This window comes from Hyalella azteca, unplaced genomic scaffold, assembly GCF_000764305.2.
Source record: "Hyalella azteca isolate HAZT.00-mixed unplaced genomic scaffold, Hazt_2.0.2 contig13566, whole genome shotgun sequence".
In the NCBI taxonomy this organism is placed as follows: Eukaryota; Metazoa; Arthropoda; class Malacostraca; order Amphipoda; family Hyalellidae; genus Hyalella; species Hyalella azteca.
The window spans coordinates 197,083-210,393 of NW_025943482.1; the positions used below are offsets into that span (position 1 = coordinate 197,083).

General features: G+C 44.8%; 1 protein-coding gene across 1 annotated transcript in view; it reads left to right on the forward strand.

The window, feature by feature from the left end:
• Positions 1 to 12,968, forward strand: part of LOC108676789 (xanthine dehydrogenase) — a gene marked incomplete at its 3' end in the record, with an annotated part of 18,595 nt that extends 5,627 nt beyond the window's left edge. The window contains 17 exon segments of the mRNA XM_018164927.2: positions 580 to 718; positions 1,776 to 1,872; positions 2,891 to 2,993; positions 4,062 to 4,315; positions 4,739 to 4,906; positions 5,513 to 5,672; positions 6,086 to 6,201; positions 6,973 to 7,071; positions 7,399 to 7,630; positions 7,988 to 8,177; positions 8,987 to 9,170; positions 9,748 to 9,943; positions 10,346 to 10,569; positions 11,042 to 11,203; positions 11,971 to 12,099; positions 12,614 to 12,747; positions 12,878 to 12,968. Coding sequence (XP_018020416.2) covers positions 580 to 718; positions 1,776 to 1,872; positions 2,891 to 2,993; positions 4,062 to 4,315; positions 4,739 to 4,906; positions 5,513 to 5,672; positions 6,086 to 6,201; positions 6,973 to 7,071; positions 7,399 to 7,630; positions 7,988 to 8,177; positions 8,987 to 9,170; positions 9,748 to 9,943; positions 10,346 to 10,569; positions 11,042 to 11,203; positions 11,971 to 12,099; positions 12,614 to 12,747; positions 12,878 to 12,968 — 2,678 coding nt within the window.
• Positions 12,969 to 13,311: the final 343 nt, after the last annotated feature.

Below are 13,311 nucleotides of genomic sequence, written 5' to 3' on the forward strand. Positions count from 1 at the left end.
TCTGTCCGTCTGTCTGTCTGTCCGTCTGTCCGTCCGTCCGTGACCTCAAGTTTTCGTCGACGAGAAAATGCGCTCTCTGTCACTCACTGCAGTGAGTACTGAGTTATATTTTTTGATCTAATATACATCAGGATGACTAATATAAGAGAACAATAATAATCAAGAAAAGGTATATTAGAATTAATGCTAGTCATATTCGCTCCTTTTTCTTTCTTCGAACCACAACAAGTCTAATTCTTTAAGGTTAATTTAACACAGTATCTGTAATTGTGAATATCCATTGTGAACGTAATTCGCTTAATTCTGTGCATCTTCTCGTCTTAAGGGACTTTAGTTGATCATTCTGTTCAGACGCGTTTTTTTAATCATAAATGTTTACAATAAGTATATTATAAATTGTAATATACGCTCGGTCCCCAGGCATCTCACACAGTACTTAGATTCATTTGTTTTTACTTACATTTTTATATTACAAATAAAATATGTGCATGGAGACCAAGTGTGTTTGACATACTTTAGGATAATTTTTATATATTATTATCACTATAAAAGAAATTATAATTTACACCCGGCAACTAGGCGTGTTCAAGAACGACGGACCGTACACGATGTTCATCAGTCTAGCGCAGGTGCCGGAGATGCAGCAGGTCAACATAGCAGAGTCTCCCATCAAACTGGGGGCGCGGCTCTCCCTCAACCAGTGCATCGATGTCTTCAGGTCTCTTTATACTCTTTTTAATAGAGCAAAGAATATATTTTTTCATTGTGATGTCTTCAGGTATCTTTATATCATTTTTAAATGAGTAAAGAGTATATTATTTTCATTGTGATGTCTTCAGGTCAGGAGCTTTATATAATTTTTATAGAGTAAAGAGTATTGTTTGTTCATTGAGGATTGAGTGGAGACATGATTTTAGTTGACTGATGAGTATATTTTGTTTATTGAGGATGGAGTGAAAAATGTCTTCAGGTGAGTAGCTTTATACTCTTTTTAATAGAGTAAAGAATGTCGTTTGTTTATTGAGGATGGAACGGAGATATATTTTCATTTGCATGAGTATATATGAGTATATTTTGTTTACTATTGAGAATGGAGTGAAGACGTTTGTTTCATTGACTAAATGTGTAGTTTATGCTATGAGAAACCAGAGAGTTGAAAGAGGAGATGTTGAATAGGATTATTGTGTCTTAGTGTAATGAATAGTTACTATTATTATTAATTAATAGGGAAATTAATAGAGTTGATTGTAGTAAATTAGTGTGATAAATGAACTATATGCCAATTAAGTGTATGATAATACAGTGTATACAGTGAAGGTTTAATATGAAGATTTTATTGACCACACTTTTTATCCGAAGTTAGATTGATAAAAAACTAAGATTGATATTCAAAATTAAATTGATAAAATTAAATTTCTATAGTAAATTTAATCAACCTTATATTTTTGTCCACCTACACTTGCTCTAAATTGGTCAGGAATTGCTCTAAAATCTATTGACATTCCAATAATATTTTGCCGTGCAAGCAAAATTTTTTAAAATCTATCGAAATATTCATAATAATTTAACGTATAAGAAAAATTCCAAAAAATTCTTGCAAAAAAAATTTTTTTAAATCTAATAAATTACGCTGGAACCTAATGGCCAGGTCGGTGTCAGTAATTAAATTTAAAAAACTTTAATTAACTTTAATTTAGCGAACAGGAGAAATTCCTAAAAATTCCTGCAAAAAATTTATTCAAAATCTAATAAATTTTGATGTAACCTGATGGCAGGTCGGTGTGTGAAGGCCCTAAGGCCGTGGCGGGCTACGGCCACCTGAAGGAGATGGCCGACCACTGGCAGGTCGTGGCCAACCTCGCCGTCAGGAACGTGAGTCATGACATTATATTTCATTATATTCCCTTGTATTCCATTATATTCCATTATATTCCATTATATTCCATTATATTCTATTATATTCCATTATATTCCATTATATTCCATTATATTCCATTATATTCCCATATTCCATTATATTCCTTGATATTCCATTATATTCACTTATATTCCCTTATATTCCATTATATTCCATTATATTCCAATATGTTCTATAATTCTGAAAATTGTCAAATCTGAATCGTACGTCCAACGAAATGTGTTTAGGCAAATTCTAAACAGAAATTATCCCATTGATATATTTGGTAAAAACTACGAAGACATCAAACTTGGTAATGAAATCATTAAGTAAATAACTTAAAACAATAACGGACACGATTGCATTTATATGTTGATATGATCAACAAAATCTTGCAGTTGTATAATTTTTTATGTAGATAAAATATTTCGTTTTCTGAAATATAATCACTATACGCGGCAAAATGAAAGCCTCGCTTCATCCCTGTCAGCTTAAACCTTACAAAGAAATAATATTAAACCTTATAAAGAAATAAATAAAACCATGCAAATAATGTAAAACGATTCTTTGACATCCGATCCAGGCTTTATAGTTCATTCACCAACTCGTATCCGATCGTGAACAATATGTATGGTATAATAAATGAATTAAAGGTAAAGATCATTACCTAATGATCATCACCTAATGATCATAACCTAGTGATCATTACCTAGTGATCATTACCTAGTGATCATTACCTAGTGATCATTACCTAGTAGTGATCATTACCTAGTGATCATTACCTAATGATCATCACCTAATGATCATCACCTAATGATCATCACCTAATGATCATCACCTAATGATCATCACCTAATGATCATTACCTAATGATCATTAATGGTAATTATAATTACAAGTAATGATTGAAATTAATGAAATTAAATGAAAATTAAATAAATGGTAATTATAATTCTCATTAATGATTAAATTACAACGATAATGGTCCTGCAGAACGGGTCGTGGGCGGGCAACCTCGCCATGAAGAACCGACACAAGAACTTCCCGTCCGACGTGTTCCTCACCCTCGCCGCCATTGATGCCCAGATACTCGTGGGTGAGTCATACTCGTGGGTGAGTCATACTCGTGGGTGAGTCATACTCGTGGGTGAGTCATACTCGTGGGTGAGTCATACTCGTGGGTGAGTCATACTCGTGGGTGAGTCACACTCGTGGGTGAGTCATACTCGTGGGTGAGTCATACTCGTGGGTGAGTCACACTCGTGGGTGAGTCATACTCGTGGGTGAGTCACACTCGTGGGTGAGTCACACTCGTGGGTGAGTCATACTCGTGGGTGAGTCATGCTCGTGGGTGAGTCACACTCGTGGGTGAGTCATACTCGTGGGTGAGTCATACTTGTGGGTGAGTCATGCTCGTGGGTGAGTCACACTCGTGGGTGAGTCATGCTCGTGGGTGAGTCATGCTCGTGGGTGAGTCATGCTCGTGGGTGAGTCATGCTCGTGGGTGAGTCATGCTCGTGGGTGAGTCATGCTCGTGGGTGAGTCATGCTCGTGGGTGAGTCATGCTCGTGGGTGAGTCATGCTCGTGGGTGAGTCATGCTCGTGGGTGAGTCATGCTCGTGGGTGAGTCATGCTCGTGGGTGAGTCACACACTCGTGGGTGAGTCACACACTCGTGGGTGAGTCACATGCTCGTGAGTGAGTCACATACTCGTTGGTGAGTCACACTCGTGGGTGAGTCACATGCTCGTGGGTGAGTCACATGCTCGTGGGTGAGTCACACTCGTGGGTGAGTCACATGCTCGTGGGTGAGTCACATCTCGTGGGTGAGTCACATGCTCGTGGGTGAGTCACATGCTCGTGGGTGAGTCACATGCTCGTGGGTGAGTCACATGCTCGTGGGTGAGTCACATGCTCGTGGGTGAGTCTATAAAATAAATAGTCGAACGTAACGACGCTTGGAGCAGCATCCCAAGATAGTATCATTGCGGCATATATTAGAATATCTTTAATAATATAACAAATAAAATAAATAAATAAATAAAATAATAAATATAAATATAATAATAAATCAAAACTTTGAGTGGATTTCTACAATATAACTACAACTAGAAACGTTGATTGGATTTATAAAATATAATTAAAACTAAAACGTCGGGTGGCAGCGAACGCGGCGACGCAGCAGCCGGAGCAGCACCCAGTGCTGGAGGTCCCCCAGCTGGACCTGCGGGGGAAGGTGATCGTTGCGATGCTGCTGCCCCCGCTGCCCGCGGGCACCCGCGTGCGCTCCTACAAGATCACCCCGCGCGCCGTCAACGCCCACGCCTACGTCAACGCCGCCCTCCGCCTCCTGCTGGGGGACGACCTGACTGTGAAGGAGGCTCCCCGCCTCCTGTTTGGGGGACTGGGGGAACACTTCGTGAGTGGTGGGGTGTGGGGGTTGTTGTGTGGGACTTGAGTGGGACTTGTTGTGTGGGACTTGTTGTGTGGGACTTGTTGTGTGGGTCTTGTTGTTTGCTACAATATATTTTATAATATTGAAGAAATGTATCTCAACTGATTCACCTTGGCTGGTCGTAGCATTCAGTCAGCGCTGACGGAGGCAGACAGTCTGGTCTGACAACCTCACCCCTAGGAGCTGAGGTTCAGACCACGTGAATGTTCAATGCAGAGGCAGGTGTCAGCACTAAAGTGTTCCCTCCTGCCGCAGGTGTCAGCACTAAAGTGTTCCCTCCTGCCACAGGTGTCAGCACTAAAGTGTTCCCTCCTGCCACAGGTGTCAGCACTAAAGTATTCCCTCCTGCCGCAGGTGTCAGCACTAAAGTGTTCCCTCCTGCCGCAGGTGTCAGCCAGCAACACGGAGCGCTACCTCATCGGCAAGCGGTTGTCTGACGTCAGCGTCGTGCGGGAGGCCGCGCGCCTCTTGGCCGAGGAGGCCACGCCTCACCCAGACCCCCACCAAGGGTCCCCGGAGTACAGGCGCTCCCTGGTGCAGTGCCTCTTCTACAAGGTGGGATATTCATCCACGCTTCATCCTCATGTCCTTTGTGTATTGTCCCCTGACCCCATATCAACAGGACCTCCTTTAACAGGTTGATGTATCCTGTCTTTATTGACAAAATCAGTATCTCATCGTGGGGGAATGGCAGGGTTTCGCTCAAGTCTTACCATATCTTTGGGTCAGTAACACGTCTCAGTCCTGGACTCTGATTATTTCTTCCCGATGAATTATGGTCGGCTAGATGTCCTCATCGAATGCGCTGAGCAGCTGATGGTTTTTACAGGATTTTGATATAGCCACCATCTCTTTTATCAACTTGACTAGGGAGGAGGAAGTGCTAATTTCATGAGAATTTTTCCCGCATGACGCAAACTGTGGAGGTGTTAGTTATTTATAACTCTTGTTTATTAACGCACGCAAGCTTTGGAAACGTTAGGCCCATGTAACTCTTTTTATCTACTTGGCGTAGGCGGTAGTGTGGTTAGTTTTGCCCTCACTTGCGGCCTACTTTGCGTAGACATGTAGGTGTTAGTTCCCTGTTACGTATGCTACCCCCTTGGATTAGACAGTATTAGTGTCATAATTCCCCTGGAATTTGTGCAATTTTTGACGCAGATGGTGGTGGGGGTGGTGGGAGGCAGCCCCCGCGTGCGCTCGGCGGGAGACAAGATCGTGCGCGGGCTGTCGTCGGGGCAGCAGAGTTTCGACGAGACCCCCGACACGTGGCCCGTCGGGCAGCCCCTGCCCAAGATCGAGTCTCTTGTGCAGGTCGCGGGTACGTCAGGGTACTGAGGGGGTTTATTGGGGTGCATTGGCGTATCGGGGCACTGCCTGCATGGCTCGTACGTCGGGGTGCTGGGCGAGAATACGCTGGGGTCGGGAGACTTTGGAGTACTCTTATGTTCAGTAATTCGGGTACATCGGTGATGTACACCAATGTTATAATTTTGCGTACCGGGGGTAATGGGGTAAATTTGAAACAGATAGGTTCTGTTGAAATTTATGGTTGTCTAAATTCTGGAATTTCAATCATGATGGTACTCCCGCATCTACTGGAATGATATCTATCTAAGTATATACATCACTTTAGTACAATATAATATCGTATTAGGATATACATTGTCATGTTATAATATTGTATTAATTTCTACAATATTTGCTTATAGTCATGCCACTTTATATCTCCAGGGGAAGCTCAGTTTGCGGATGACGTGCCCCTGGCGGCCGGTGAACTGCACGCATATTTTGTTCAGGCGACGCAAGCCTGCGCCGCCATAGACAGCGTCGACGCCACCCAGGCTCTGGTGAGGGTGATGGGAGGTCATGGATGGGGGCTCAAGACGGGGTGGGTGATGGGGAACTAATGAGGGAAGGGTGATGGGGGAACTCGTGAGGGAAGGGTGATGGGGAACTGGTGAGAGGTGGTTGATAGGGAACTGGGGAAGGACGGGTGATGGGGTAAGTGGTGGGGCCGCATGCTGGGATGAGGGTGTGGTTGATGGGGGGACTTGAGAAGGGGGCCACTGCTGGTGGAGCTGGTGAGGGGCAGATACTGGGGAACTGAGGGGCGGGGGATGGGTGGGGAGCTGGTGATGGGACATTTGGTGGGGCAGGTGATGGGGACAGCAGCCATGCGTTAGCTAAAGTGAGGGTAGAGTTGAAATGAGTGCTGGAAGGCAGTGTTTTACGACGCACTTTAAAAATAGAAGGCGTTTTTAAAACTATGGACTATGTAGGCCCGGACTGAAGATCTATAAGAATACCATTACAGGGCTGAATATCTATGGAAATATCATTAGTTCGTCCATTAATTACGCTTAAGGTTAAATAAAAATGATATTACGATTTCCAACATGAGTACCCATTTTCTGGTTATTTCAACCTTATTCCACTCGTGTCAACTTGTGGCGACCGTCAAACATTATAAGAACACTTCTATTTTTTTCAGTCAAGTGCCCACATGTATCCTACCGTTATAGTATCCTTACAGGGATTTTTCCGAGGATACTTCCTCAAAAGTTGACATAAACATATTATTATATATAATCTTAATATGGACATTGGATGTGTGCCAGGCGGTGCCTGGTGTGGTGGACTTCGTGACTGCGGCAGACATTCCTGGGAAGAACTCTTACTTCGCCATGGATATGTTCGGTCCCGTCAAGCCTGACCCAGTGAGTGTGATGACCATTGTTAAGCTGTAAATCATGTAATAATGTTATATTGTTATTAGGTAAAATTATAATAACTAAGAGTAACAGTGACATATTTTATTAAGACTGGACTTTTGTCCAGTTAAACTCGAGGCTCGAAACTTTTATGAGATAAATGCAAAGAAAATTCGTTCGAATTTTCGTTCCGAATATTTTCGTCTATTCGTTAACTAGGACTGCTTCACTTCAGTGATCTGACACAATGTTTCTCGTCAATTTCTAACGTTGGTTAGACTCTCTACCACGGGCAGCCCCTCAGTCTGATATATAGTATATTTATGTCTGTAGGTGTTCGCTGTAGACCGGACCCTCTATCACGGACAGCCCCTCGGGCTTATTGTGGCCCGGGATCGGGCCACGGCAGAGGCCGCTACAAAGCTCGTCAAAGTCACGTATTCGGACATCAAGAAGCCTGTCGTGTCCATCCAGGAGGCCATCAAGAAGGACCGCCTCGAGCTCCCTATCGGGTGGGACGGCAAGCCTGCCTCGTCTGTCGTCTTCGGGGACCAGGATGGTAAAGGTGCTAAACCCTCCCTTTATTCATGACGTCAATTTAAGCATTGACTATTGTTCATTTTATTGGGCAGGGTGCATAGCTGGTATGGAGTCAAAGTTCTAACATTGTTCACCATGCAAGGCTTTGTCTAGTATCACTCATTAGGGGCCCAAACTGGTTCTGCCGTAACCCTCTTGTTAACCCATTGTCTACTGTAGCACACGAGTGTCAACCGGTTTTAATTGAGATACTTGTAGCATCGACGACGGTTGGCTTATCCGTATAGAAAAAAGGTTATCTCTTTGTCCAGTGGAGGTCATTCAGCAATTAGGCTTTCAGTTACGAATATCATTGACGATGAGTAATGCCTACGTACCGAAGGGCTGATGGAGAAGGCGTCGCATAGGGTGAAGGGCAAGATGGAGGTGCCCTCGCAGTACCACTTCACCATGGAGCTAATGACGGCGCGGGTGATGCCCCTGGAGGACGGTTATGACGTCATCGCCACGACGCAGTTCATGCAAGAGACGCAGAAGGTGGTCGCTGAGGTGCTCAACGTCCCGGCCAACAGGTGGGTGAGGGGGGTCTCCTGCAAAATTGAGACCGCGGAATCACAACAACAGGTGGGTGACTGAGGTGATTGGTTGGTTCCCCGGGGAAACAGTTGGGGGACTGAGAGGTGATTGGTTGGGTCCCCTGCCAACAGTTGGGGGACTAATAAATAATTGGTTGGCTACCCGGTCAACAGGTGGGAGACTGAGTGGTGATGGGATGGGCATCCGTCTAACAGGTGAAGACTGAGAGATGTTTGGTTGGCTACCTGTCCAAAAAAGTGGGGGACTAAGAGGTGATTGGTTGGGTCCTAGGTTAACAGGTGAAGGACTGAGAGGTTTTGATTGGCTCATATGAGAGGTCATTGGTTGGATACCCGGTCAACAGGTGGAGGACTGAGAGATGATTGGTTGGGTCTTCGGTCAGCAGGTGCATGCATGGGGGGACTGCGAGGTGATTGTTGACCGAGCCACTATTGTTGTCGGCCGTGTTCGCTTATCGTGACTGGGAACCTTCGCTCTTCATAATCATTATAAACGCTCATCATACTGGGAACCTTCGCTCTTCATAATCATTATTAACGTTCATCATTACTGGGAACCTTCGCTCTTCATAATCATTATTAACGCTCATCATTACTTGGAACCTTCGCTCTACATAATCATTATTAACGCTCATCATTACTGGGAACCTTCGCTCTTCATAATCATTATAAACGCTCATCATTACTTGGAACCTTCGCTCTTCATAATCATTATTAAAGCTCATCATTACTGGGAACCTTCGCTCTACATAATCATTACTAACGCTCATCATCATCATCACCAGCCTCAACCTGACCGTGCGGCGCCTGGGCGGGGGCTTCGGCCACAAGGTGTCGCGCTGCAATCTGAGCGCCTGCGCCGTGGCGGTCGCCGCCGCTAAGCTGCGCCGCCCCGTGCGCCTCTTCCAGGACCTGCGCACTAACATGTCTTCCATCGGCTGGCGGGAGCCTTACTACGCCTCCTACGAGGTACTGAATCCTTCTACGCCTCCTATTGTGACTGAAATCTAAATCGTTTTCAGCCGCTAAAAGTTACGGGTAAATTGGGCTCGTATTTCAATGCTGACATTCAACTGTAATTGCACTGACAAACCATTCGCATTTTTGTAAGTGTCCACGTCCTGAGAGCAGAATCTATGAAGGAGCTCCTTAATTAAATTCCTTTCCTTTGCATATCAAGGGCTGAAATCCCTAATAAAAAGGGACGAAAGATTACTTTGCAGAAGCCATCTATCACTGCAAGGATGACGTCACTACCGACCGTCTGTATTCTCGATTTACACGTCGCTTACACGTGTATTCTCTTCTACGCCTTTACCTACATTATTTATGATTATATTCCAACTGCATAATCCTGATATATATTCAGCCTTTATCACATGCCACTTCATTGATTTTATTTGAATTATTTTTTAAACGTAGATATCTGATAGTCGTAGATGTTGTTGAATCGTTTATCAATAACGACATTTGGTTTACATGCAATCGCATATTGTTATCGAATAATATCGATACCCGTTTACAACCTCACGACCTATCTTCTCAGGTGGGATTCTCAGACACAGGGAGGCTGGAGGCCGTGGCTATGGAGGTCTACTCAGGGGTTGGCCACGTGCCAAATGAGTCTACGGCCGTGATGGCCAGCAATATCGCCACCAACGTCTACTTCAGTCCATCATGGACCATTTCTCCCCAAAACGCCATTCTGGACACGGCGGCCAACACCTGGTGCCGCACTCCTGGTGGGTGTGGTAGGATGATGGCCAGGTTGAGCGAGTGGCGTGTGTCTTGTGAATGATGTAAAACAACTCCGATAGATTACAAGAAGCAGAGGGAGAGATATGAATTAGTGACGAAAAGGCAAGCAAGTGGAAGAGATCGGTTAGGTTGGAAGGGAAGCAGCGGAAGATCAGGTAGAAGAGATCGGTTAGGTTGAAAGGGAAGCAGCGGAAGATCAGGTAGGAGAGAAGGTTGGAAGGGAAGCAGCGGAAGATCAGGTAGGAGAGATCGGTTTGGTTGGAAGGGAAGCAGCGGAAGATCAGGGAAAAGAGATCGGTTTGGTTGAAAGTGAAGCGGATGACGATCAGTCTGTCTTCAGGACAAGTAGAGTAAAAACTTCTTGTGACGTTAGATTCTTTCCATAGGGCACGTGGAGTACATCGCGTTCGCAGAGAACATCATGGATCACGTTGCTGCTGAGCTGGGTAAGGATCCTCTGGAGGTGCGGGAGATCAACATCCTAAATATCGCGGACGAGAAGCAGCCTGCCGACGGAGGACCGAACGTCTTCAAGACCTCCATCCTGCCGGTGCTAAAGGAGAAGGCAATGCTGGAGCAGCGCAAGCTGGAGGTCGAGCAATTCAACCGGGTGAGTTGGGATTGTTCCTTGATAGACAGACTAGCAGCCATCTTAGCTTTGTTTTGACCGAGTCCATGGCTGTTATTTTGATTGTTCTGGTTTCTGAATTATTAGAAACAATACCGGTAGCTTCTTAAGCGGCTATTTTTAATCCCCTTCGTAATGCCTTTGCGGTCAACTGTGATATTATCAACCGCCTGAAGAGAGATTCTCGGAATTATCCTCCGGCTGTCCAGTTAAATAAAACTTTCTGGTCTCATGTGAAATTAGTTGAAACTGAACAAAATTCCTACGAGTACAATTTTTGTACACTTTTGAAACACCGTGGCATAATATATTTTTACATTTTTTGACACGTATCTATGACATAATTCTAATATTGCCTGAAATAATCAACGTTCCAAAGGAATAAATTCATTAAACCGATTGTTGATATAAAAATGAAGGTAAACCAAAGAATTGAATATTTGACGATCCCCAGGAGAACCGTTGGCGCAAGCGTGGCCTGGCGGTGACGCCCATGAAGTACCCATACGACTACCCGCCCCTGCGCTACGGCATCCTGGTGTCCATCTACGAGCAGGACGGCACCATCGCCATCAGCCACGGCGGCATTGAGATGGGCCAGGGCATGAACACCAAGGTAGGGCCTGGGTCTGGTGCCCATAGAGTCACGGGTATTGCAGTGCAAGGTATGGCCTGTGTCTGGTGCCCATAGAGTCACGGGTATTGCAATGCAAGGTAGGGCCTGGGTCTGGTGCCCATAGAGTCACGGGTATTGCAATGCAAGGTAGGGCCTGGGTCTCTGACCCAAAACAACCACAGATTTACGTGAGACATTGTGCAAATAGTGATGCACTTTTGCCCTAGTGTTGGTCATCCTGATCCGGTTTGACAAGGCAAAAAGGCGTATCGGTGATACTTTTACTCTCTGTTATACGTTTACTCTTGCTGTGGGCAAGAAAATGTTTACTATTTAGATAGTTTGATCCATTCATTTGTCTGAGTGCATCTAATCATGGGCATGGTAGTACAAGCTAAAGGAGAGAATTTTTATACATGTAGTTATGAGTTTTGTTGTAGATTGTGACTTCTCTTTCTTTTTGCTAGTGTGCATGGAGCTAGTAATTTTAGTAACCTAGTTAGCGAAAAGTAAAACAAGCACCGTTTTAATTCAGTTGCTAACAAAATTGTTTCTGAAATAGTCTCTGCTCTAAAAAGTTTTTTCGAGCTTCCTCCACAGGAGCGTTGCCTTCTTATTGTATATACTCATATATACTAATAATTTGTCGAAAGGAATACCTCTAACACTTCCTTTCCACTGAGAAAAAGTACCTCCACTACCTCTCTCTCTCACTAGAAAGAAATACTTGCACTTATTCCACGCTAAAGAAACAATTCCCCCACCAGGCTGTTCAGGTGGCCGCGGCAACTATGGGGCTGCCAATGCAGCAGTTCATCGTGAAGCCCACGAGCAACGTGACCACCGCCAACTCTACCGTCACGGGGGGCTCGTTCGGCTCTGATCTCGTCTGCCAAGTACGTTACAACACGCAGTGTAGTGTTGTGCAGAGAGTGTTAAGGTGGACTGGGTTGTGCAGAGAATGTCGAGGTGTGTGCTTGTGTTGTGCGTCCCGCTGATCAGAGTCGAAAATTTTAGCTAGATCGCGTCCACTATTCCCACCGCGGGGGTCCAAAGCTAGCAGCAGTACTCATGGAAAGGGATTTTAAGGGATCTGAGGAGTTCGATCATCCGTTCCGTATGCGCGTAAATGGAACAAAACAAAACTGAGCACTTCAGCAAAAATTCGAGACGAACCACACGTGTGCGCGTATATGAGCTACTCACAACTCTGCCCATATTACCTTTCTAAATCTGCGTATGTGACTTTCTCTTAACTCTGCGTACGTGACTCTCTCATATCTCTGCGTATGTGACTCACTTATAACTCTGCGTATGTGACTCACTCAGACCTCTGCGTATGTGACTCACTCATCACTTTTACCATGTGACTCACTTCTCTGCGTACATGACTCACTTCTCTGCGTACAGGGCGTGAAGCTGTGTTGTGAACGCCTCAAGGCGCGTCTGGACGCCTTCAAGGCGACGCAGGACCCCGCCATCACGTGGCCGGAGCTTGTGAAGAAAGCCATCCTCGCCGACGTGGACATCAGCGAACGATATTGGTGAGCTGCGGCGTCTGTACTGCATGTGTGATACTCTAAGCAGACAAAATATGACGCGCTTATTATTGTCAATAGCTCCAGAATTCTTGTTTCTTATTTGATAATTAAAGCTTGCTTTCCTTCCTCGCAGGCCCAACACGTCAGAGTTCCCCAAGGGATACACCATCTGGGGAGGAGCGTGTGTTGAGGTTGAGGTCGACGTGCTCACCGGCATGCACGTGGTGAGTTCCTAGCACCCGGCACGCGCTTGAGTTGAAGCAGTTGTAGATAGAAAGCCAGAGTTTCAACTTTGTAACCATTATGTCATAGCTTCATAACGTTGGCGTTACATTTATCATAACATGCACGGCGTTATAGTTATCATAGCGCGGCGTTACAGTTATCATAATACGGCGTTATAGTTATCATAACGCGGCGTTACAGTTATCATAATACGGCGTTACAGTTATCATAATACGGCGTTACAGTTATCATAATACGGCGTTATAGTTATCATAACGCGGCGTTACAGTTATCATAATACGGCGTTACAGTTATCATAACACGGCGTTACAGTTATCATAA